This window comes from Myxine glutinosa, chromosome 11, assembly GCF_964187855.1.
Source record: "Myxine glutinosa chromosome 11, kmMyxGlut1.1, whole genome shotgun sequence".
NCBI classification, from domain to species: domain Eukaryota; kingdom Metazoa; phylum Chordata; class Myxini; order Myxiniformes; family Myxinidae; genus Myxine; species Myxine glutinosa.
The window spans coordinates 21079977-21103167 of record NC_136271.1 but is presented as its reverse complement, the minus strand read 5'-3'; the positions used below and the strand labels follow the sequence as shown (position 1 = coordinate 21103167).

At 45.6% G+C, this 23191-nt stretch overlaps 1 protein-coding gene across 1 annotated transcript in view; it reads left to right on the top strand.

Moving 5' to 3' along the window:
• The window catches only part of LOC137436478 (spectrin beta chain, non-erythrocytic 1), a 213486-nt gene that overhangs the window by 184412 nt on the left and 5883 nt on the right, over window positions 1–23191 (top strand). The window contains exons 36-39 of the mRNA XM_068130302.2: window positions 7790–7872; window positions 16135–16201; window positions 20641–20861; window positions 21050–21223. Coding sequence (XP_067986403.2) covers window positions 7790–7872; window positions 16135–16201; window positions 20641–20861; window positions 21050–21223 — 545 coding nt within the window. The remainder of the gene's footprint in view (window positions 1–7789; window positions 7873–16134; window positions 16202–20640; window positions 20862–21049; window positions 21224–23191) is intronic.

Sequence of the window (23191 nt, the reverse complement as noted above, 5' to 3'; positions counted from 1 at the left end):
ACCTTGGCTCAGGGACAGGATAAAGCGCGGTCCAAAAGATGCAGGGAGGTCTCTCAGCGCTCGGAGGTGGCGACTTCTCTCTCCAAGCTGGGGGCGCATCTGACGTCACCTCCGGTAAGTCGCCGCGTATATCCAGCGGGGAGTGACACGCCCTCGGCTCGTTAGCTCCGCCCCAGATGGAATCGGTCCGCCGCTTCCATTGGGTGCGGGGGTTACCGGGCTCCGCCCTTGACGAGGAGCTGACAGGGAGCCCCTATTTGGTAACACCGTCGAGCACATGGGCAATGGCGGCTAACCAAGCCGGAGTGAGGACGCCCACTCCCCGCACCGCCGCCGCGCCGCCCCCGCTGTGGTTGTAGTTGTTGTTGTTGTTGTAGTTCCATGAGATGATGGGAGGATGCGGAGATGAGGTTGTGGGGAGGTATTGGGAGGTCCTAAACTCACTACTGGTGCCATACAATCACATTCTGGTGCAACGAAGAGTCAGAATTAATGGAAACGAGTCCTTAACTGACATAGCCTAAGAATAACTAGCAAGATGTCCTATAGTTGTCTACGTGAGATGCGGTGAACCTGGGCACGACATTTAATGGGGGAAAAAGGGGAAGGTCGGTTCTACAGAGTGTTGTTTACAGACAATGGGACTAGGGAATGGGGGATTGGGGATAGTTGGGGAGTATTGGGGAAATAGGGGAATATTTACAAGCGGATATGGATGGAGGCCAAATCCCATATCCGCAACATTGCACCCTTCTCTACCTCGGGGTGTCCCGACCCGATAAATCTTTACCTACGTTAGTGTGGCACTCAGATGTAGTTCCCTCTACTATTAACTTTACCCTGAGTGCGACAGTTTTACAGATGTTCACAAATGAGTAAATATGTCCCCCTGCGACGTTGCACCCTTCTCCTCACAGAAACACACCCACAGGATAACCGAATCGCGGAAAGAATCCTCAAACTAAACATACAGCCGGTAGGGAGCATTATTTACACAAGACTACGCTGATATTTACACTACGATCCAGGACCTGTTTTTGGAGGAACACATGCAGATGTTATGCATAGAGAGAGCACGCATGCCAGCATCGATACACCAACCCACGAGTGCTCTGTGGCCTTACGGCCTTTAATAATGTGCAGAGCACCCCATCCAAGCACCAAAAGCACCACCCCATCACACAGTCAGCACCATCCGGTGCACCAATAAAGTGTTTATAGTCACCGGTGGTGTCGCAGCCGGCCGATGTTCTGCCGCTGGTCTTGCCTTCCTGAAGTGCACTTGGCCTTCTGGCTTCTTTCAAAAATAAAGAAAGGCGCCAACCGCGTCCATTTCTTTATTGTGGCCATCAGGGGGCCAACTATTAGTGGTTCACCTGTATGGCATAGGTGCCACGTTGACCAATAGGTCCATCCATGGGTGGTGCTTGCCCGCAAGAGAACTGCGGTCCATGGTGGGCGGCCACAAAAATTGCGGTCCATATGGTGTATCGATCCCGGCAGCAAGCAGCGAAAGTGCAGGCCCACAACTGCGGAGCCAGCACCTCTCTCTCCTCTCTCTCTGCCCCAAAGCCAGATCCTCGGAGGTGGGAGACAAAAGAAGAAGACAAGTGAGTAAGGTGGTAAGGGCGCAAAAGTGCACGCAATACAAGATGATGCACACTGGGGGCACATGGGAACCAGGTGAGACAGGTACGTTCCTACCGTAAGCCCCCCCCCCCACCAGGTAACCTACATGGCCCCTCCCTTACCCCTTACTGTATCCACAAAACACAACACTACCCATAAACATCTACTTTACAAATCAACAAACGTCCCTACTGTCTTCCCTGTTCCTCCCATAAACCAAATTCGTCTTCTCTCCCTCCTAACCAATCAAATTTGCCATTTCCAACTCTCATCAAAATTTGCCATCTCCAATTCAACATCAAAATTTGCCATCACCAATTCATCATCAGTCCCTCCTAAGGAGGGAGAGATGGAATCACCCCAATGTCTCATCCACGTCGTGATGCGTCTCACCAATCCACACAGCAATTCTCATTTCCTGCACACAGAACAAAGAAAACACAGGTGTGGAGTCATCCTCACCACCACAGGTAAGTGGCTGCGTATGGTGCGACAGGTTCATCAATCCTAACTCTTTCCTAAATGACTTTAACAACTTTACATTACCCGGGGTCTTTCCCTGCCAATCCATTGGCCAACTTACACTATGGGTTCTAAAAACCAATTCCCATTGACCAAACTGTGGTGCCTCTCAATTTGGGGTCTCACTCCCCCGATTCATCTCCCGGTGCCTCGCACAATTTCTGGGCTGCGACGTGTAGCTCTCCCAGCAGGTCTACCCACCTGCACACCTCCACCACTGTAGTTGCCTCCGAGCTTACCTGCTCCCCACCCTAACCTATCTAACTGGGGAAGGCCCTCTGGCGCTCTCCCCACTCGGTGCCCTCTCTGGCACTGGGCTACCCGGGTCCGTCCTCCGGATCCTCGGGCCCCATCCACAACTCTACCGGCTCCCAGAGCCCACCTGCGGCCTCACCTGGCCGACATCCTCACAGTGGTGGAGTGCCCAACCAACTACACACGCTAACAGGCTACACGCCCAGCCATTTCCACAACACTAATGCACCCATCCGCAATACCATTCTGCAACCGCACCACAAATGCCAATATCCAACCACAATTTACCTATACCCTCTACCTAACACTTACACTACCCGCCCCGGGTATCCGTGATGGGGGTCCACTCTTCCCCCATTCACACCTTCGCACCATGCACACCACTCCGTACCACTTACTCCAACTCTCTCCACACACCACTCATTCTCTGCTCCATATATTCCACACACCTGTACATGCACACCTGTGCTTTCACACCTGGTGCCACCTGCACCCTTCTCTCCCCAAGCGCATTCGCGCTGATCCACAACACTCACTACTCACACACTGCTCCACACACCTGTCCAGTTGCACACCTGTGCAATCACACCTGTTCAATTCTCAACCACACGGCATCATCTCATCTAACTACTCCCCTCTGAAACTTGCGCTTCCCAGTCGCCCCTTTAAACTATTGCGCTCCCTCGTCATTATAATCCACATTAAACTACCTGCGTCCCCACTACAGGTATCAGTCACTAACTAAACTTAACGTTACCTAATGTCCTCTTCGCTAGATCCCAACAATATCCTAACCCACCCGGGCTAGTTTTCACTGCCATACACCCCATAAGCTATTGCGCATTTGCCCCCCACTATGGGAAGGGTGGCAGGGATGCCACCCTTACCCACCGGGCCCATCGCTCACTACCAATTTTGCACATCAAATTTCAACAAATCAAAAATTTGCCAATCACTACTCATCATCTGCCAATCATTGCTGCCACTCCTTTGCCAATCATCAAATTTTGTTTTTCTCTAATTTTGGGGCCAAAACACTATCCTCATCACACAGTCTACTCACTAATGCCTCTCGGTGCGCCAATTCCTGTCCAAAGCCCGGCTTCGTACAGCCAAGCCATGAATGCGGGTTGTTCTGTGCCAGCGGCTGGATACGTCCCGCATTTGTGGCAGGGACGGGGGCTTACCCGGGCCGAGATCCCACGCACCATCTCTGCACGGAGCCATCCCATGGCCCGATCTCGACCTGCCGGAATGCCTCAACAAAAAGTGGTCGCCATGACGACCCTTCCTATCGGGCTGCCAGCTCCGCCTAGTGGAGCCCGGACGCGGCCGTTCCACGCGAGGCCCAGCGTGGATCGTGCACGGCGGTCCTTTCGAACCCGCCGTGGCTCGGATCCCCACTGGTCCTCGCGGCACACGAAGCCCGGCACGCACCGAGGGCCCGATTCGGCTAAAAGTCGCTCTAACCTCTAACCCGGTTACCTTCGATGCTCCACCTGCATGCTTACAAGCATACGCTACCCCTTTCTTGCTCATACATCCAGCCGTTTCCATGCTCCTCGTCATACCTTCTCTAACACACCCAGGTACACTCATTCCACTCACAGCCTTGGTCACACACCTGACCACCGAACACTTTGGCACACATTCGTCGCTCGCACACCTCACCAACACACCTCTTCGCGCCCCTTCCTCGGTCACCTCCTCTGTGACAATCACAGGTGTGCTCTTACTCGCACACCCAACCACGTGCCTCACGACCAACTCCAGCGTGCATTCCCACTCACGCTCTACCATTCCAGGTGTGCATCCTTCCATTCCAGGTGTACATCCTCGCTCACCTGTCACAACCAACTCACGCTCCTGGTCACTCTCACTACTCTCACCACCACTCGTGACAACGCACTCACCCTTACTCCCGACAGCGCACTCTTTCCTCATGCACCTGTCCGTTAGACACCTTTCTCGCGCACACTCTTGCGCACACTCTCCCGTCACACCCTCTGTAACACTCACCACACCGCGCTTCCATGTGCTCCCTCGCACACGCGCTACGACCGACTCACTCTCGCCAGCACCTTCACTCCTTGGCACGCACTTTTTCCTCACACACCCCAGAGTCGGACTTTCTCGCACACCTCCTTTTTCGCACACCAGACCTGTCGCACACTTCACCAACGGCCTCTCACGAACACCCGGGTCTATCTCGACCCCCAAGCTTCTTAAATCCCCTGGCGCATCATACGCACGACCATATTGGTCACCACTTACACCGGGTCCTCTTCCTCTTCGCTTTTCCTCCATCACCTGCGAATCCCTCATCCGGTTAATGAGCACATCATCACGATCCGAACACAGACTTTGGACCAATTCTTTTATCTCCTCTTTTATCTCTTTCTTATCCCCTCTCCGTCGCTTCTTAATTTCGCTCACCCCTTCTTCCACTTCTTCTAATTTCTGCTTCACCTCTTTTATTTCCCGGTACGTCTCCTCAAGCTCGTCCTCCAAGGCTACCTTGACCGTTTCCATGTGCGTCCTCACCTGCCGGTCCTTCGTCTCCATTACCTCTGTCACCTCGTCCAACCTCGTTGTCAGTCCCTCACGTACCATCTGACATTCCTTCTTCGTCGCTATCAAGTCATCTTTTAGTTCTTTCTGTGTCGCCTTTAACCCTCCTAATACCGCAGTGTTCCTTTGAACCTGCTCCGTTAGTCCTTTTTGTCCCTCCATCAGCTGTTCCACCTCCTGCGTCAGGTCCTCTATGCCCCCTTGTAACTTTACAGTCCCCTTTCTCACCTCCTTCTCCATGTGCTCCTTACAGTGCCTCACCTCCTCGCGCACTCCTCCGACCTCCTCACTCACACCTCTTCTGATCTCCTCTCCCATCACTTGCATCTCCTGCCCAGATGCCACCCTCATCTGCTCCATTTCCTCCCTGTGAGCATCCAGTTTGGTTTCTACCCCCATTCTGACCCCCTCTATCTGCTGCCCCATTTGTTTAACTTCCCTTTCCGCTTGGTCCCTCATGTCCCTCAATTTGCCTTCCATCCTGTTTTCTAACCCCTCTAACCCCTTTTGCATCCCTTCCATTTGATTCTCTTGAGCGGCCATTCTGTTTTCTACCCCCATTAACCCATTTTTCACCTCTTTTATCCCGTTGTCTAACCCCTCACCGGTACCCCTCGCTTCGTCCCTCATTACCCCCATTTGGTTTCCCATTACCCCCATTTGGCCCTCTAATCGCTCACTATCAGCCCTCAATTCGTCCCTCATTACCCCCATACTGTTTTTCAAACCTCCAATTTGGTCTCCCATTTGTTCCATAAGGGCCCTCATTTGCAGGAGGAAAAGGTTCGAATCCACCAGCGGCGCTACCACGGTCGCGGGCGCGGTCGCCGTGGCCATGTGCGAGGCGCCATTTTGTGCGTCTGCTACCCTTACTGCTTCGCTCTCCTCATGTCCCTCAATTTGGTCCTGGATCGACCCTGCCTCACTCTCCTCTACCGGAACCCAGCCGTCTTGGTCTGCCATAGCGCGACTTTCAAAATTCGGGTTTTTATTTTTATTTTTGTAAAACACAATCAAATTTCGCTGTTATAATTTCGAGCGCGTGAAACGCGCTCCGGATCGAATCCCACTTCCCGACACCAAATGTTACTCTAATAGTACAATTGGTGTTCCAAAATTTGGGCTAAATGAATTTAGTCCCAGGTCCGAATCCAACTCCTCGACACCAAATGTTACAGACGCGGTTTTGGATGTTAGTTTACCGAGCGGTTTGGTATGACCGCGTCTGCACAGTTTACCCGATTCCACTCGAACGTTGGCCAAATCGCGCTATGCTAAATCAATTAAGGAAAGGACACAACGGCTGGATTAAATGACGCGACACCAGGGGTACAGTTCTCAAGACCTCCGGAGGAGGTTATAATATTGGTTTGCAGAACGTTTAGATTACAAGGACAAGAGGTACAGCATAGGAACGGAAGGTGGGCACTTAAACACGGTCTTATATTAGCCCCGACAGACCACAGATAAACGGGACAAGACTGACTCACACAGGGATTGATGGCAAGGAAGGGCAGGTAGTCGATGGATAGCACAAGGTGCACCTTGGCTCAGGGACAGGATAAAGCGCGGTCCAAAAGATGCAGGGAGGTCTCTCAGCGCTCGGAGGTGGCGACTTCTCTCTCCAAGCTGGGGGCGCATCTGACGTCACCTCCGGTAAGTCGCCGCGTATATCCAGCGGGGAGTGACACGCCCTCGGCTCGTTAGCTCCGCCCCAGATGGAATCGGTCCGCCGCTTCCATTGGGTGCGGGGGTTACCGGGCTCCGCCCTTGACGAGGAGCTGACAGGGAGCCCCTATTTGGTAACCCCGTCGAGCACATGGGCAATGGCGGCTAACCAAGCCGGAGTGAGGACGCCCACTCCCCGCACCGCCACCGCGCCGCCCCCGCTGTGGTTGTAGTTGTTGTTGTTGTTGTAGTTCCATGAGATGATGGGAGGATGCGGAGATGAGGTTGTGGGGAGGTATTGGGAGGTCCTAAACTCACTACTGGTGCCATACAATCACATTCTGGTGCAACGAAGAGTCAGAATTAATGGAAACGAGTCCTTAACTGACATAGCCTAAGAATAACTAGCAAGATGTCCTATAGTTGTCTACGTGAGATGCGGTGAACCTGGGCACGACATTTAATGGGGGAAAAAGGGGAAGGTCGGTTCTACAGAGTGTTGTTTACAGACAATGGGACTAGGGAATGGGGGATTGGGGATAGTTGGGGAGTATTGGGGAAATAGGGGAATATTTACAAGCGGATATGGATGGAGGCCAAATCCCATATCCGCAACAATATATATATATATATATATATATATATATATATATATATATACACACACACACACACACACACACACACACACACACACACACACACACACACACACACACACACACACACACACTCTCCACTTGTGTTGAGAAATTTAGTCTTGGGCATCTGTGGACATTTTTATTTTCTGAGAAATGATTGGTGAGATTTCTAAACTGATGTTTAATAAAACCGAGTCCCTCTAACACCAACTACTCTACTACTGATCTGATCTGCTCTGAGCGATGCAACCAGGGCAGGTTGCTCACTATTATTTGACTGTTGTAGAGGATTGTGAGTAAAGCAAGATGAGGAATAATACAACAGAATAAATATTTTTTGACCAATATAGCTTTAACCGCAAGTAACCCATTTTGGCAATGTCTTGTCTTTCAATTTGCGTGTTCACCAATGCCATTTACAAATCACAGCAGTAATAAAGCATTTTGATGGAATATTTTTCTGGTTAAACTTTCAGGACTGTTTCTCTGTATACCCTTTTTAGCTGGAACTGCTGGAGCTTAGACGACAACAGGAGGAAGAAGCAGCTAAGCAGAGACATATTGCTGAGGAAGCAGAGAAACAAAGGTAATTCATCTTCATAACTTGATTTCGTGACCCTGTGATCACCAGAACTTTTTGTGATTACCTTTCTCTAGTATAATTGAGTGCTTAATCTTGCGTTATTGAATAGTTTGTGTAAAAAAAATTAAATGACGAGGAAAATCAGACAGAAAGCTGGCAATCGGCCGATTGCACAAGGCAGTACATCCTGCCGTGTTTGCAGTGTTGTAAAATATATAAACTGCTCCATTTGCCTTTGTAACATCTTCCTGAGATCAAATGTTCTTTTATCAAGCTGCAATCAGGATGTTTTTTCTAGTATTATTCAACAAAGATCTAAGTTTAAAATTGACAACCTTATTTAACAGCATCTTAACTTATTAGTATCAAGCAGTTCAGGGTATTTGGAATGTTGTACTATATGATATATCAACAAAATGAAGCGGAATTTTTTCATTGTTTTGCAAATACAAACAAAACTACTTTCAAATTTGCATGTTCCTCATGAACCTTGTGTTGTATTTTTTCTAAAGTATCATGGCTCATATATAATTAAGAATAAAACAACGGAGGACTATAGGTCAACAGACAGATTTGGGCAAAAATAAAACAATGCGACAACAACAAATGGATGCATCACAGCACAAGGAAAGGAAATTCTAGGGAAAAGGTTAGAACAGCACTTCTGTTCTCATTCTTCTACAATTACAAGCTATTTTTAAAATGAAATAACTATCGACCCGTACAGTGCCTTCAGAAAGTACTCACAACCCTTGACTTTTTCACATTTTGCTGTGTTACAGCCTGAATATAAAGTGGATTGAAATGAGATTTTTTTGGCACCGATCCACACATAATACCCCATAGCCTCTTATGTCAAAGTGGATTTTTCTTTTTAGGAATTTTTACAAAGTCTTTACAAAAGTCCCCAGGTTTGATCGTGTTCACCTTTCATGCCTTCACTGTGAACACCAACCACAAATTTTACATTGCAAATATAGACTCAATGACACCACCTGCAACCACTGCCAGGCCACTCCACACACAATAAAACACATCATGAAAGATTGCGCGATCCTGGCTTCACGTAGGCAGGAGCACAACCTCTTTGATGTGAGGGATCTCTGGGTCGCTCCTGTGAGATCGACTGGCTGTCTCCATGCCACTGGTTTGTTCAACTAGAACTGACAGGGGTAGCACAACACAACAACCCGGGTTGAATAGTGCATGGAAGCAATGTATTAAAGCAGTGCAACCGATCTCTCTGTGCAGCTGCATAATACATTGGAAACGAACACAACACTGCAGGTTTTTTTGTTTTTTTTACAAATCATTACTTGTGACTTGTCGCAGGTCTACAAGAGCTCCGGATGATTGTTGTTGTTGGGGGTCGATTTTTGAAATGTTCACCCATTGGTCGGACAGCTGCCCGACCCCGCCCACATTTGTCACTTGACTCCACCCACCATGGCACCCAGCCAAAATAATATGGCCACCATCGTCGTTGGGGGGGGGGGGGGGGGGGTGTCTTCAAGTGTTACGTAATATCTTAGGGGGTGTGAAACCAGACGCAGATGTTCATCAGACTCGTAAGTGATATTGAACCAAACCATAAAGACCCTCTGTAATTAATTGTATAATACCTTCAGCAGCAAGGATGAGGGAGTTGAGTGGTTATAGGAATCGAAAAATGTTTTTGTGTTGCAGGTTGTGACCACAGTGTGAACATTCTCGTTTTGACATAATTTTACGTGGTAATTCATCAGAATAACCATCTTAAGAGATTTAAAAAAAAATTCAATCATAGATTCATCGTTTTTCTCCACATGCCATCAAAATTAATTTAAGGTTTTTTTGGTCGTTTTTCTTTCTGGTCAATGCATAAAGCATTTACTGTTTAAAGTATTATTGAGTAGACATCAGAATTTGACTTAGGATGCATTTCTATGCGTTTGCACCTTAATATTATATGAGATTTATTTCTTGATCATCGTGTAGCCGATTGCCTTTTTGCTGAATAATTAGTGCTAATACAATCTTTAAAATCAAGAGATACATATCTCTGAATTTGTGCTTTTCCATGAACCTTGATCTTGTAGAAAGAAATACATACAACTAGATCAGCACTCGGTAGAGCGCATACCTCCTCCAGGCTGAATAGTTTACATTTTGTATCCCACTGATAGGCCGGATCTGAATCTGGATCTGAACCAAAATCGAATCAGCTTGTTCTCGTCACCTACCCAATTCATCCACCAAGTTTTGTCATAACTTTTTGAAATATCATGCTATATATCGTTTTCGGCTCCATCTCACAATGGTGAAGAATTGCTTAAAAAATTATTGTATCTGGATCTGGATCCACATCTTCACCAAAATCTAATCAATTCGTCCTTGTCACAAACCCAAGCAGTCCATCAAATTTCGTCCGAATTCGGGCATAACGTTTTTAGATATGCTCCACCAGACAAACAGACAGGGAAGAAAACATAACCTACATCCACCTTCGGTGCCATAGGTAAAAATTGTTTTGTTAAGTCCTCTGTTCTCCTCTTTTTGTTCTTACATCATCTACTTTTGGTATTAAAGTAATATTATTGAATTTTCAACATGGCCTAAATCCACCAGAAATCTACTTTTAACCTGCCAAAAAGAAGTGTCTTAAATTAATACATTGGATCCCATTTAGACCTATTTGGCTATACGCCTTTTAAAAAGTTAAACTGCTGAATTAGACATTGATCACATCCAACAAGAGCACAAGTTCAGTCCTATAATAAATACAGCCTGATAAATTCAAGCAAGCACTATATTGTGTCTTAGAATTCTGGATTCTTGGGGAAGAACTCATGTAACCAACCCGCAAAAGTCAAGAACATTTTAACTATATGTTTCATCTGTAGAGGAGAAAGAACGACGTTGCAACACTTTCCCAACGAATCGTTGAGTTGTCTTTGGCTTCTCGGGTGTTTTTGTGAAATAACTCGCATGCCTTCCTCTGGCTTCTTCCAGAAACATGTAACAACACCAGTTACACCTTCTGATCAGTATACTGAGCCATCAGGGTATGTTAATTCGTGAAATTAGTAAAACTGACATGAGAAATGTGTTTGTTTAGCTTTAAGTATATTAAGCCTACAAACTGGAAGCCCATGGTAAAATACCACATTAGGAAAATAAAAAAAGGCGCTTTTCATTATTGCCCTGAGCTGATTGAAAGAGCTAAAAAAAACCAAGACCGATAGTCTAACAACGGCGTAGCCGGGCTTGTTTGATACTTTAGTTGAAGAGGAGAGTATGACATGGGTGGGGATACCAGTTAGCAAATAATGTAAGTATTATTTTTTGTTGACTTCAGGCATAGACAGTCGGTTTGTGAATGACGTCGGTAAAAAAAATGGCAAACGATGAACAAATAAATTCCACATTCCTGTGCCAGTGTGCCACCTTCAGTCGAACGTCAGGCATTGACAGCACGTTCTCTATATTTTCATTCCAAACAGCATCATTCATCATTCCAAACACATTAATACTATAGCATCAATATATCAAAATATAATTGTATTGAGTTATTATCAAACCAGCGAACCTACAGCATCTGTTCACTTCCGGATTTGGGAGCAAGGTCCATGTCGATTGCATTTCAAAATCATAATTTTATTGAGGGATTTCTGAAACTGCCTACCTACCTTACGACACCTGCTGGGACCCCAAACCGTTCCACAGAAGGTTATTATATACTGAAACGCAAAAGAAACTTACCACTTGTTTGAAATGTAATAAAATTGTAACAGTTCAAAATAAAACAAACCAACAATTGCTAATTGAAACATTGGCATTTTATTGATGACATGTCAAGTTTTTGACCAAGATACACCATCTCATCAGTTTGTTCTACAGTACAGAACAGCACAGGGTGCAATGTCAGTCCCCTTTCAATAGCGTGTGTGGCCACCATTGTTTTGGATACAGGCAGTGCATCGTCGACGTATACTGCCTACCAGTCTTTGGATGTATTGCTGCTGGATTCTGTCCCACTCAGTCCTCAATGTCTGAAGCAGCTCTGCCCGTGTCCTGGCCCTGCCAACTACGTGTCTCCCAAGCTCATCCCACAGGTGCTCTATGGGATTCAGGTCAGGGGAGAGCGCAGGCCACTGCATGGTGTTGATGTTCTCGCCTTGGAGAAATGCAGTGGTAAAGCGAGCAGCATGGGGACGAGCGTCGTCATGCTGAAAGGTTCTCAGTTCTGGGTGGTCTAGCAGGAATGGCAGCAGATGAGGTCGCAGGATGTTATCCACATACCGCTGGGCGTTAAGATTCCCATCCACAACCACCAGTGGCGTCCTGTACCGGCCTGATATGGCAGCCCACACCATCACACTTGGGCCACCCCACCTGTTGGCTTGACGCACGCAACAATCGGCATATCGCTCGCCAGTTCTTCTCCAGACACGCTCACTGTCCACACAGAACCTTGACTCATCGCTGAAAGCGACCTCGTTCCACTGCGCCAAGGTCCACCGCTGATGCTGCTGGCACCATCTCTGTCGGTTGCGGCGATGGGCAGCCGTCATCACGGGGCCTCTGTATGGTCTTCTGGCAGTCAGACCATAGTCATGCAGTCGTCTTCGTGCAGTATCATTGGAGATCCGTGGGTTTGCACGCCCCGGAGTTTCTGCCGCAGTGCGGGATGCTGGACAGAATCGATCCCGCAGGTGACTTCGGACCATCTGCCTGTCCTGCCTTGCAGTGGTGACTCTTGGCCTCCCTGATCGAGGTCTGTCATCTGCAGAGTTGTGGAGGGTGTCTCTGTCCACCAGGGCCGATATCGTCTGGTGTGAACAGCCAAGGCGACGTGCCACCTCACGGTAGCTCAGTCCGCCTTGCAGCATGCCCAGGGCACGCTGCCGTTGATCCCTTGACAATCGTGGCATGTTGATTGAAATGCCCATTTTGCACTGGCCTTTTTAAAGCCAATATCAAGACATCACGTGCAGCTCATTAAAATCATCCCGTACCCCTTGGCTAATCACTGACAGTCAAAACGGCTGTTCAACAGCTGTGCTATGAAGTGACCATTGAAGGTTCAAGTGACCATCCGTGACCGTTTTGTCTGACAGTGAGGACACTATTGTCCACAAATAAGTTCACACATTTACTACACGCAGTGTTATTGTTGATATTTAAAGGTGGTAAGTTTCTTTTGCGTTTCAGTATATTTTCTTTTTGCAAAATATGCAACTTGTAATAGTTACTAAATGTGTCCCCATCATGTGACAAGATCCTCAGCTCTGATTGGTGGACGTTTGTGGGGACATACGGTCAGAGAAACATTGTTCTAGATGGCATTGCGCTATGGGCTACACCGTAAAAATCACGTTTCTCAACAGCAAAGCTATCACAGCACATCCTCGGTTCATATTAATACCTTAGTTCATTTTACCCAATTAAAGTACCGATGTTTGGTCCATGTTGGATTACATAATTTCTCTACCTGGGAAGGGGGTCTTCCCCACACCCCTCCCAACCTCTCCGAGAGCTTTCATCCCCTCCCACACCCTCAACACCCCCCACCCCCAAACCATCACCCTCATGCTCCCAGACCCCCACACCCCATCCGTTCAATACCCCCCAACCGTCCCGCCCTCCCCCCACACCTCCCAGCCCCCAATTCCCCTCTGCCACTCCCTCCCTTACATTGCGGGTCCCTTCAATTATCCTGCATTTTCTCTCAATGCTGACAACTATGCAAACGGCTTCATTGCAACAGTGTCCACACGGATCGCACACCGCATCTGGTGCTGTGCTCGCTTGTGCTCAGGTTGTGAGGGGGTGCCAGGACGTTTCATCGCCGGCTCAGAAGTTCCCCAAAGCACAGTGGTGCCTGCCTCAGTAACTTGCTTTATACACATCGTTAAAAGTAAATAATAACAAAGGTTTTTTTCACTGTGCAGTCGCGAATTCACCGAATTACTCGGACAAAGACCTCATAATCACTAATGACGGGTTTTCTGGTGTGGTTCCTGTCGCTGACTGCCTGCGTATTGTGTAAAATATTAGCCTGCGTATTGTTTGAAGCAAAAACATGTTCACTGCTTATAATTATAAAATACATCAATCGTGGTAGTTACATCGCTCGGACAGATTCAAAATGCATTTTATACCAGAGGCCTCCCTGAATACTGAGGCCTATACCATTACAAAGGCCCGTGACGCAATCGTTACAAATCCTGGCAGTCTTCATACAAGTGTTTAACTGACTATTTTGAATGCAGCAGAGTGCTGAGTCACGTGATCCAACTACCATTCCGCCGTCAAACGCACGGCGTTACTTCCTCTTTACCATTCACAAAATTGAGGCAGTATTATAATTTTCTTGTCGATTTGGATTAATTTGAAGCAACCTTTTCTTAATAATTATAAATTTCCCATAAGTGTGGATTAATTTGAAGCAACTTTGAAATAATGTATTGTCTCCGAGGGTGATTTCCCTGTTTCAGGAGGGAACAGACAAACAAGCATTAGCCAATTAAATATACTGTATAGAGTATTGTGAAATTCCAAAATCATCATTCTTTAAAGCAAATATATCACAGCATATTTCTTAACAGAAAATATATATATTTTAAAATTTTTGGGAGCTTTAAACGCAGCAGTCTGTTTTTCACCCCTCAGCCCAATGGGCTAAGGGGTATTGTCGTCACGGGCATCGTCCGGGCGGGCGTCTGGGCATCCGTAAACTTTTGGTTTCTGTCAATTTCAAGGAGAACGGCTTGTCTGATTAAATCCATTTTTGCAGTGTGTGTTGGGGTTGAGTAGTGGAAGGTTCTAGAAAATGGGCGTGCTGCGATTTTCAATATGGCCGCCACGGCAGCCATCTGGGCTTCCGTCAACTTTTGGTTTCCGTCAATTTCGAGCAGAACTGCTTGTCCGATTAAATCCATGTTTGTAGTGTGTGTTGGGGTTGAGTAGAGGAAGGTGCCTTTCGAAAATGTGCGCGCTGCGATTTTCAATATGGCCGTCACGGCAGCCAAATTGGTTTCCGTCAATTTCGAGCAGAACGGCTTGTCCGATTAAATCCATTTTTGCAGTGTGTGTTGGGGTTGAGTAGAGGAAGGTTCATGGGCGCGCTGCGATATTCAATATGGCCGCCATGGCAGCCATCTTGAAATTGGTTTCCGTCAATTTCAAGCAGAACGGCTTGTCCGATTAAATCCATTTTTGCAGTGTGTGTTGGGGTTGAGTAGAGGAAGGTTCCTTTCGAAAATGGGTGCACTGCGATTTTCAATATGGCCGCCACGGCAGCCATCTTGAAATTGGTTTCCGTCAATTTTGAGCAGAACAGCTTGGCAGATTAAATCCATTTCTGCAGTGTGTGTTGGGGTTGAGTAGAGGAAGGTTCCTTTCGAAAATGGGCATGCTGCGATTTTCAATATGGCCGCCATGGCAGCCATCTTGAAATTGGTTTCCGTCAATTTCGAGCAGAACGGCTTGTCCGATTAAATCCATTTTTGCAGTGTGTGTTGAGGTTGAGTAGAGGAAGGTTCATCGGCATGTTGCGATTTTCAATATGGCCGCCACGGCAGCCATCTTGAAATTGGTTTCCGTCAATTTCGAGCAGAATGGCTTGTCCGATTAAATCCATTTTTGCAGTGTGTGTTGGGGTTGAGTAGAGGAAGGTGCCTTTCAAAAATGGGTGCGCTGTGATTTTCAATATGGCCGCCACGGCAGCCATCTTTAAATTGGTTTCCATCAATTTCGAGCAGAACGACTTGTCCGATTAAATCCATTTTTGTATGTGTGTTTTGGTTCAGTAGAGGAAGGTTCATGGGTGCGAAATGGGTTAATGGGCGAAAATTTCATTACTTGCAGTTCCTACTCGGTATACAACTTCGGTTCAAATAACAAATTATCATCAATGCTTCCTTTCACCATGCATGGGCTGAGGGGTTACGCCCGTTTTGCGGTGCTATTTATTATACACCTTCCAGGTTCAATTTTTGGTCCGATTGAATTTTTAAAATAATTTTCCCATATGTTTGGGTTAATTTGAAGAAACTATTACTTCATAATTTTGTCTCTCATTTCCGTGTTTCAGGGTGGGACAGACAGACAGACAGGATTAGCCTATTACATATAGAGATATTTCCCAATGAGTCCAGACTTTTGAAACACCCAGTACACTCCTTTTAATAATTATCTGTTTTGATCTTTGTAATTTTGCCTTTTGTTTTGGAACTGTATTTTCCTTTTCTTTTGTTTATTTGTTTATTTAATTCTCTACAGGGTGGCAAAGGCTGAAGCTGAGAAAGCAGCAGAGATGGCATTGCAAAATGGACTTTCTGCCACAGAGGTGAGTTCAGAGTCAAGGGGCGAGTCGGGGATCTTGAGACCAGAGTCACGGGCTCTATTGTATAAGCAGAGTCGTTGCTACTGAACTGTTGTTTCATAAAATGGCATGGACACTTCCACCGTCCAGTCCTCCAGGCGGGAGTGCCCATTTCCGCCCACCTTAGTTGGGCAATTTAAAGCGCTGATATTTCCACAAAAATATACTTATTTCTGGAACACACTTTACACTTGAAAAAAATTGCGATATACTGTAAGCATATTTGAGTTTTGTTTTACGTTACATTTTGTTTTACATACGGGTTTGAGGGAGTTCATGGGGGTTACGGATATGGTGTGAGAAATGGAGAAGGTGAAAGGATTTTGGAGTTTGCTGATGGAGCTGATTTGTTGATTTGTAATACTCATTTCCAGAAAGGATAATAAGCTAGTTACATACACGTCCGGTGGGTCGACGACAACCGTTGACTACCTGATGGTGCGTAGGCGAGATAGGGGGCACCTCCGGGACACAAAGGTGATCCCGGGGGAGGAGGCTGTTTTACAGCACCACTTGGTTGTCTGCGACATAAGGGTGAAAGGTGCGAGGAGAGCTCGGCGGGTGAAGTACCAACCGAGAATGAAGGTGTGGAGGTTGAAAGAGGCGACAGTGAGGGAGGCATTAAAAGAGAGGCTGAGTAGGGTAGAGGATGATGTGGTTGAGCTTGAACGTGGTTGGATGTCAATGAAAGATAGTCTGTTGGGAGCCGTTGGTGAGGTATGTGGATGGACAAAAGGACCACCGAGGCACTCGGAAACATAGTGGTGGGATGAGGAAGTTGGAAAGAGGATTAACGAGAAGAGGAAGAAGTTCAAGGAGTGGCAGAAGGCGAAGGGTACGGGAGCAGAAAAAGCAGAGCATGAATGTTATAAGGCAGCCAATAAGGATGCAAAGAAAGAGGTAGCAAAGGCGCAGGAGGCATGTAGGAAAATGTTCGGAGAAAGCTTGGATTCGGAAGAGGGTCAGAGAGCGGTATTCAGGATTGCAAAGCAGATAGCGAAAGAGAGGTGTGATGTGATGGGGGTGAGTTGCTTGAATGATGAAGTGGGACAAATCGTTGTGGACCCAGATGGAATTAAAGGAAGATGGAAAAGATATATGGAAATGCTGTTGAATGCAGAGAATGAATGGGATGGCAACATAGAGAGTAACCCAGTTTTAGGACCGGCAGAGAAGATAACTTAGAAGGAAGTTGAGGAAGCAATAAAAGCAATGAAAAGTAGAAAAGCGGGAGGGCCGACGGGAGTTGTGGGAGATATGTTGAAGGCAGCAGGAAGTTGGGGTGTGAAGAGAATGACAGAGATCTGTAATCTGGTGGTGAAAGAAGGCCGCATTCCAGTGGATTGGGAACTGAGTACCCTCGTCCCTCTATACAAGGGGAAAGGTGACCCTCTGGAGTGTGGCTCGTACCGAGCGATAACGTTATTGGAGCATGGAATGAAGGTATTAGAAAGGGTGTTGGAGAGGAGGATAAGGAAGAAGGTGAAGATCGACGAAATGCAGTTTGGATTTATGCCAGGAAGAGGAAGGACAGACGCGCTCTTTATTGTGAGGCAGTTGCAGGAGAAGTACATGGAGAAGAGGAAGACGTTGTTTCTTGGGTTTGTTGATCTGGAGAAAGCATTCGATAGGGTTCCACGCGAAGTATTGACATGGGCATTGAGGAAGTTAGGAGTGGAGGAATGGTTGATCAGAGTAGTGATGGCAATGTACAAAAGAGCACGCACAGCTGTAAGGACGAAGGACGGGAACAGTGGTGAGTTTGAGGTGAAGGTGGGAGTGCATCAGGGGTCGGTACTAAGTCCACTACTATTTGTAGCTGTGATGGAGGTGCTGGCTCAGAACGTAAAGGAGGGTTTACCGTGGGAGTTGTTGTATGCAGATGATCTGGTGTTGATTGCGGAAAGTTTGGATGGACTGAAGGAAAAGATGAACAAGTGGAAGGAATGTATGGAGACAAAAGGTCTGAAGGTGAATATAGGAAAGACGAAGGTGATGGCAAGTGGTAAAGCATGTGGTGAGGTGGAAAGAACTGGGAAGTGGCCGTGTGCTGTGTGCAGGAAGGGTGTCGGAGTGAACTCCATTCAATGTGCAATGTGCGCTGAGTGGGTTCATCAAAAATGTAGTGGTCTGAGAGGGTCATTAACCAGTGTGGCAGCTACATTCAAATGTAAGGTGTGCACAGAGGGAGCTGCAGATGGAGGAAATGTTGAGTTGGATCTTGGAGACGGCGTGAGGCTGGAAGGTGTGAAAACATTTTGCTATCTCGGAGACATGCTGAATGGAGGTGGATCAGACTCGGCAACGGTTGCAAGAGTGAGATGTGCATGGAAGAAGTTTCGGGAACTGAGTGGCGTGCTGATGAGATGGGGAGTGTCGTTGAAGCTGAAGGGAAAGGTGTATTCTGCATGTGTGAGAAGTGTTATGATTTATGGGAGCGACACATGGGTAATGAACATAGAGCAGCAACGAAGCCTGGAAAGAGTGGAAATGCGAATGGTTCGGTGGATGTGCGGAGTATCGTTGAGAGAGAGAGGAAGACAAATGATGAATTGCGAAAGATGATGGGAATAGAGCCTGTGATTGATGCTGTGAAGAGGAACAGGTTAAGATGGTTTGGTTATGTGTTGAGGAAGGATGAAAGTGACTGGTTGAGAAGAGTGATGGAAATGAATGTAGAAGGAAGTAGAGGATGGGGAAGACCGAGAAAGACTTGGCTAAAGATGGTGGAAGAAGAAATGCGGGCAAGGGGGTTAACAAGGAGAGATGCAGAAAATAGGGCAAAATGGAGAAGATTGTCATGGGGACCGCAAGGCTAACCCCCGCTCTAGCATGGAAAATGGCCTTTAAATGCATGTTGTTGTTGTTGTTGTAAGCATATTTGACCTTGCTGGACCATACTGTAATGTTTTTATGATGTGAAACACCAAGTGATCAATTTATAAGTTTTCTTCACATATATACATATTTATACAATATCCAATCCATGTATAGCCATATATGCATTTGCTCCATTATATTGATATATATATATTTCACTCACAATGGTATATCTCTGTATTGATAAAATGTATCTTTATTTTTTAAATATGGGATGAAATAAAAGCGGGTTGGCAGGATGGCCAAGAGATAGGTACAGTATACATATGCACCGCTCCCGCTTTTTGTGTGTTTTGTTTGTCTGGTTGATTTGTTTGTGAAGTAAATGTTAGCTTTCACGAGCCTCGATTCAGCATACAACAAAAAAAAAAAAAAAAAAAAAAAAAAAAACTCCCCTCTGAACTGTCTACCCTGGGTTCAAATCCCGACCCAGCTATAAATCGTCATATTTCACAGTCATATTTCACAGGCAGGGCGATTCTTCAACGTGTGTGCTGTCCTTTGGATGGACGTTAAACTGGCATCCTGTCGGACGACATTATTAGCCCCCATTGGACTTATTCCAAAATAATGCTAACCCCCGCTCAAGCAGGGAAAATGGCCTTAAAATGCATGTAGTGTTGTGTTGTGGACTTATTCCAAAATGGAGACATGGATTTGGTCTCGTACGTCCATCCGTACGTCCGCAACAATATCTCGGAGATGTATGGACCGATTTTGGTCATACTTGGCACAAAGACAAGAGATTATAGTATACATATGCACATCATTTTGTTTCGTGATGCGATCAAAAATGGCTAACTGGCGGTCATTTTAGTTGTAAAAAAACCCGATGTTGAACACGTCGTCAACCATTTCTCGGACATGCATTTACCGATGTTGTTCAAACTTGGCAATCAGATAACGAATGATGGCTTACATATGCACGTCATTTTATTTCGAGATCAGATTCAAGATGGCACACTTGTGGCCATTTTCTTACTTAAACGTGTCCCCAACCATTTCTTGAACATTCATGGTCTGAATTTGTTCAAATTTGGCACAAGCGCATTACATGATCACATACACATGGACCTCACTTTATTTTGCGATCTGATCAAAGATGGCCGGCTGATGGCCTTTAACTCTGTACAGAAAAATTACTAAAACTATGGGGGCTATGACATTTTGTGTATTTTCTTCTTGTTTGGTGGATGTTAAAGATCTCATTTTGCGTGTCCTTCGCAAAGTGTAGGTGAGATATCCCCGGCACGATGAACAAATTCAAAGTTCCTGCCTTAACTACTTAGTCGAGAATTAGGCCGAGCCAGCATATTAGTGAGACTTGGGCCTAAAACTTATCCCGGCCAACCCAACAATAACATGGGAAAAATTGTGGACATTAAAGAATAAGGAGGAAATATAAGCTTAACTTTTTAAAGGCAATATGAAATGGTTTGAGATGATGTAGACGTGGTAAAGGGGGAAGCAATGAAAGAAAATGAAATGCTGCTGATACTGTTATTGGTATATTGTCCCTCCAGGCAACAGCAGGTGATGAGCTGGTGAAAGACACTGGTCATGTGGAAACAGGTACAAAAGCCTCACCAGGTGCAGAACAGAAAACAGCAGGCAGTGGGGCAGATACCCTGGCTGAGCAGACCTCTGCTACACTGCCCACCAAACTAACTACAGAGCTCCCAACGGAAGGCTTTATGAATCGCAAGCATGAGCGAGAGGGACTCAACAAAAAGGCAACTAACAGGTCTGTAATGGGAGATCGTGGATGCACTTTCTATTGTTTGTTTTTCAAGATCTGCCTTTTTTCTCCAAATTGATTTTTACCTATTGCTGCAGTTTTTCTTGTTAACACTCCTTTCTGTGCTGAATGATTAAAGGGAACAATTTGGCTTGTTTTATTCACGTCAATCTTGTTTAATTCCCGTTTCACAGGTCTTGGAATACTCTTTACTGCGTGCTTGTCGGAGGTCAAATGGCATTTTACAAAGACCAAAAGAGCGCCAGTTCTGGTGTGACGTTCCACAGTGAGATGCCACTGCCCCTTGCTGGCTCTACCTGTGAAGTGGCCTCCGACTATAAGAAGCGCAAGCATGTCTTCAAGATCAGGTAAAATTCAAAAATTTAGTTATTTAGATGGATGGGTGCAAGTATAGTATTTTACTTGAGTAAAAGGGTCCAGCGATATATTGGTATAATTTTTCATATCGATTTACCATTATTGGAAATTTGAATATACCGGTATACCAAAAAAAATCAGGATGAAAAAAAATATCTGTATATCCACAAAAATATCGGAAAATCACCAACAAATCGTAGAAAGGTGTTTACAATCCTTAAATACATGATTTTAAAAGCTTTGATGCACTTGGTTATGCTTGGAACAGTGTCACGTATAATGTCAAGACATACCAGGAAGTAGGTATAGTAGGTTTTAATTTTTAACCATCAGCACCATACAAGTGATCTCGTTTTCCTTTGTCCTCGCGGCTGTTTTTTAAGTAATTGGTTATTTTATATGAATCAGTTGTGCTTCAGAAAGCCTGTGCCGATTACCAATACGGTGATACTGATATTGGCCTGTACCGATTACCGACAAGGCGATCTGCGGTATTGATACCGACATCGGCCTGTGCTGATTACCGACATGGCAATAGCGATACCGGTCTGTGCCGATTACCAATACCGATATTGACCCAGCACTACTTACGTAGTCATCGTCTGATGTCGCTTTTAAACAAAATTGTTTTCAATACAAGTTCAAGTTGAAAATAAAACAACGATTCTCATCATGGGGGAAAAAGCCCCATATAGGAATACTTTGAAAATAATGTGGTCAGTGGCAATAGCCTCCAAACTTCATTCCACAACCGAAATCATCCTCCTACCACCACGTCACTAATTACCATATTTAAGTATTAGCTTAGTACAATGGACCCAAATTACCCTGTTAACTCATTACCTATAATATACAAAGGATCCCTCAGCATCACCATGGAATTAAATGGATTTATTTCTCTTCTTCCCTGCAAAACTCCCCAATTAAAATACATTGAAAGCAATCATTGGCTCTACTATTGTTGTCATCGTGTGAGACAAACATCAGCTGCTCATCAGGAGGGGTCTGTGCCGATGACGGATATCGATATTGTACAGCCGACCTAACTGAGCACTCACTCGCCTGTATCCTACGATTAATGCTTAAGGGTCATCGACTGTTGTCTTTAGAAGTTATCCTGCAAGAATAATGTAAGCGAAGGACAAAACTGAATCCCTTTTTACTCTTTTTATCAACCAAATTCTCTATTGTATGAAAACATTTGCCATCATTTTTAAAGATCGAGTGCATGATGTGTGCTGTGGATTACTATGCATCAATGATGTGCACATCAACCCTGGTGTTGGGCTAGCGGCTAGGGTGCCGGCTTAGGATCCTAGGATCCTGGGTTCGAATCCCGGTCGATCGCTGAATTAACGCCAGGGGAGTTGACTCAGCCTGTCATCCTTCCGAGGTCGGCTAATTGAGGACCAGTTCACTGGTAATTCCCTGTTTGTCGTTAAAGGCGGCAAAAAGGGTTGGCGTCAGGAAGGGCATCCGGCCGTAAAACATTGCTTCAAAAAGGGGACCGAAAAAAAAAAACAAAAAAAAAAAACAACAACAACAACCACGGTTCCCGAAAAAGGCCAACCCCCGCTTGCGGGGAAAAATGGCCTCTAAAGGTGGTTTTTTAATGATGTGCACATCATATATGAATAAGTAATGGGCAATTGGACCAGTATGTATTTTTTTAACCTGCGTAAAAATATAACTTTTATTTTATTTTGACAACAACATACCGGTATATATCGGTATGAGCCCACCGATATATTGATATCAGAAAAAATTGATGCCGACGGAGCTTAGGCAACACATCGAAATGTAATGAATATTTGATTGGGTATGCTTGAAATACATGAACAAAGCACATTGTGACTCATTTGTTTTAAGACCTAAAAAGTTATATATATATATATATATATATATATATATATATATATATATATATATATATATATATATATATATATATATATAAA